The 2,762-nt window shown below is 38.9% G+C and overlaps 1 protein-coding gene across 1 annotated transcript; it reads right to left on the bottom strand.

Moving 5' to 3' along the window:
- Positions 1-322: 322 nt before the first annotated feature.
- On the bottom strand, positions 323-2,484 carry LOC148729614 (melanocortin receptor 4-like). The gene has a single exon (XM_088724762.1). It carries the CDS (start codon positions 1,653-1,655, stop codon positions 765-767), a length of 891 nt encoding a protein of 296 aa, XP_088580888.1. The 5' UTR covers positions 1,656-2,484; the 3' UTR covers positions 323-764.
- Positions 2,485-2,762: the final 278 nt, after the last annotated feature.

The following is a 2,762-nucleotide window of genomic DNA, read 5'->3' as shown; positions in this document are numbered from 1 at the left end:
CAGAAGTTAAGGGAGTTGTTTTTGGCCGTTTGAGGAGAGGCTTAAAGTTCTAAATGTGAGAGAACATCTAAAGTAAAATGTACCTTTTCCTCGACATTCCATCTTTCCCTCACTCGGCGTGGGCTTATTTTGGACGTTTCAATCGTTGCGAAATTTCTCTTGGTTATTGCTTTTGTTGTTGTTGTTTTGACGGTTGCGCTTGTCTCAGTGGTTTCAATCTAATGTGTAGGTTTAAAGTCCATACGATTCAGTTTTGTTGATTATCATAAGAAGTTTTTACTTTTGTATTCAAGCCTGCCAAAGACATCATTACGGTAATTTATGTTTTTAATAAACAAAGCTGGTAGATCTGAGTATATAGCATTCATAGCCTGTTTATGAGCCACGTGGCCCATCAGGCCGACGCTTAACTCCAGTTCCTGTAACATAAGCGACTAGGAGTCTCTAATGTAGTATTCGTACTTCTGTTTTAAAACCAATACATGTAACAAGAAAATCACCCTTTGCTTCCGACGAAAAAGAGGTAGAAAAACATTACATCTGCATGTTATAACTTCAATTAACTTAAGCTGTCTAAGCTGACAAATTGAATACAAATATAGGTCTACATTTACATATGACCTGTAAGCAAACTACAATGACTTACAGTTTCTCTACTGTGCAAAACACATTCGTTTCCTTTCGTTGCGAACTATTCATAATACTTGAAGATTGCCTCCGAAGTGCTCGGTTATTATATAGCTACCTTAAAAGTTTCTTCAGTTTTAACGACGAAATATATTTCGAAGAATGCAAATGATAGATTGCCGAATGTGTCTCATTTTCCAGCCGTATACCAAAGGGTTTAGTGACGAGTTGAAAAACAAAAGCGTTAACGTATAAATAACACTTGTATGAAATCTGGTGGTTTCTTTAATGGAAGAAAAACCCCAAATATAAACACAGTACCAGGGTAAATAACACAACAAAAACACGAGGTATATGTAGAAGGTACTGATAGCCGACCTCCTCAACTTGGCGGCGTTCATTGTCGTTCCACCCCCGTGTGTTAGTTGCAACACTTGGATTACCTTTCTGTGGCGCCTCACCGCTAAATATATTTTAAAATAAATGATTGTTGTACAAATAATACAACAGCCAAAAGTAACAGTGAGTACGATTCTTCCAGCGTGTTTGAGCCAGAAATAATCCAGCACTAACAGCAATGAAAACAAGAAACTAAACGTCCATATCATCAACACCGCAGCAACAACACGCTTGTGAGTCACAAGTTCTTGATATCTGAGATGAAGGTGAATGGCCAGAAATCTGTCTGTGCTCATAGCAGTAACACCGAAAAGTGACGCACACAAGAATAAACTCGAAAAAAATTCAGTGATGTAGGTAAATATATTTAGCTCGCGGTAGATATAGTTTCCACTAGTAGCGCAAGTAATCAGCCTTGCAACATAAACAGGTTTCACCAGCAAACCAACACCAAGATCAGAAATAGCGAGACTCAGTAGGAATGTTTTCAAAGTCTTTGGCAATCCTGACGTTTTCCTCATCGCATGGATCGTCAAAATGTTCATCATAATGGATGTGTAGCAAAAGAAGGAGTTCAACACGGAATTAGTGACACAAGACGAGTAATACGGGCTTTCGCTATTCCCCATTCTATAACTGGTAGTCAGGAGGCTGGTTTGTCAGCAAGTTCACGAAGTACGCTCAGAAGAAATGGATTTCATGAGACAAACATGCTTCATCGTGAATTAATGGAGAGTTACTTCGAAAAGCCTCATGATAAACTCTGGCAAAAGCCAGGATTAATAAATAGTTGGAAACCAGAGACTTATAAATAAGTCGATGCACTTGACAGCTTTGTCCGGTGCCAACGAGGAAATCGAAAGACACGAGTGCCCATGCTGAAGTGCTTTTTTTTTATCTCTGTTCTTCCGACGTTATTCACTGTACTGATAAATAGCTACTTTCCTGTTATGTATTTGTGGCCCATATGGTCGATGTTTAAGCCGCCGAAACAGCGTTCGCCAATTCATTTCACGTTTTCCCATTTAATACACATCGAAAGTATATAAATTATGTGTCAATTCACATATCAGTAATCAGAGAAATCGATCTCATATCCGAGAAAAAATTTGTCATCAGACTTGGTAAAAACTAAGGTCGGCACACACGAGGGGACTAGTCCCTGCGACTAGTCCGTGCGACTAGTCCGTGCGACTAGTTCCGGAGACAAGTCTTTGAAGGGTTTACACGAGGGGACCGGTAGCAGGGACTAGTCCCTTAAGGCGTTCACACGAGGGCATTCAATTGCACAAGAACATGGGGAAATTAAGAGGCAACAGATATTCCTTAGTCTGGGGCGTTACACGAAAACAATGAAAATTTGGTAACTTTTTATTATGGCACTATTAAACATCAACGCAAATGAACTACACTTATTCAGTCGGATTATTCATGCTTTTTCATGTTCCGTTTTTGTTAATTTTTTTTTTATTATTTTTAACAGAAACAGAGTCAAATAGGGTAAAAATTCCATCAAAACGGCTCCAAGACATCTGTGTATGTTTACAAAACCAGAAATAGTTTTTTATTCTTCAGTTGTAGAAATCTAGAATTCAGGGAAAATTCATAGAAACTGCAATCTTTACAAATACCGGAAGTCACGGATCATACTGACCCATGATTGGCTTATTTACCGTTTAGTCCCAGGGACTGGTCGCACAAACAGTTCCCACGAAGGGACCAACATATGTTTCATG

Source organism: Stylophora pistillata, chromosome 6 (genome assembly GCF_964205215.1).
Source record: "Stylophora pistillata chromosome 6, jaStyPist1.2, whole genome shotgun sequence".
Taxonomy (NCBI): Eukaryota; Metazoa; Cnidaria; class Anthozoa; order Scleractinia; family Pocilloporidae; genus Stylophora; species Stylophora pistillata.
The sequence above is the reverse complement of the archived record's forward strand: the minus strand, read 5'-3'. Positions and strand labels throughout refer to the sequence as shown.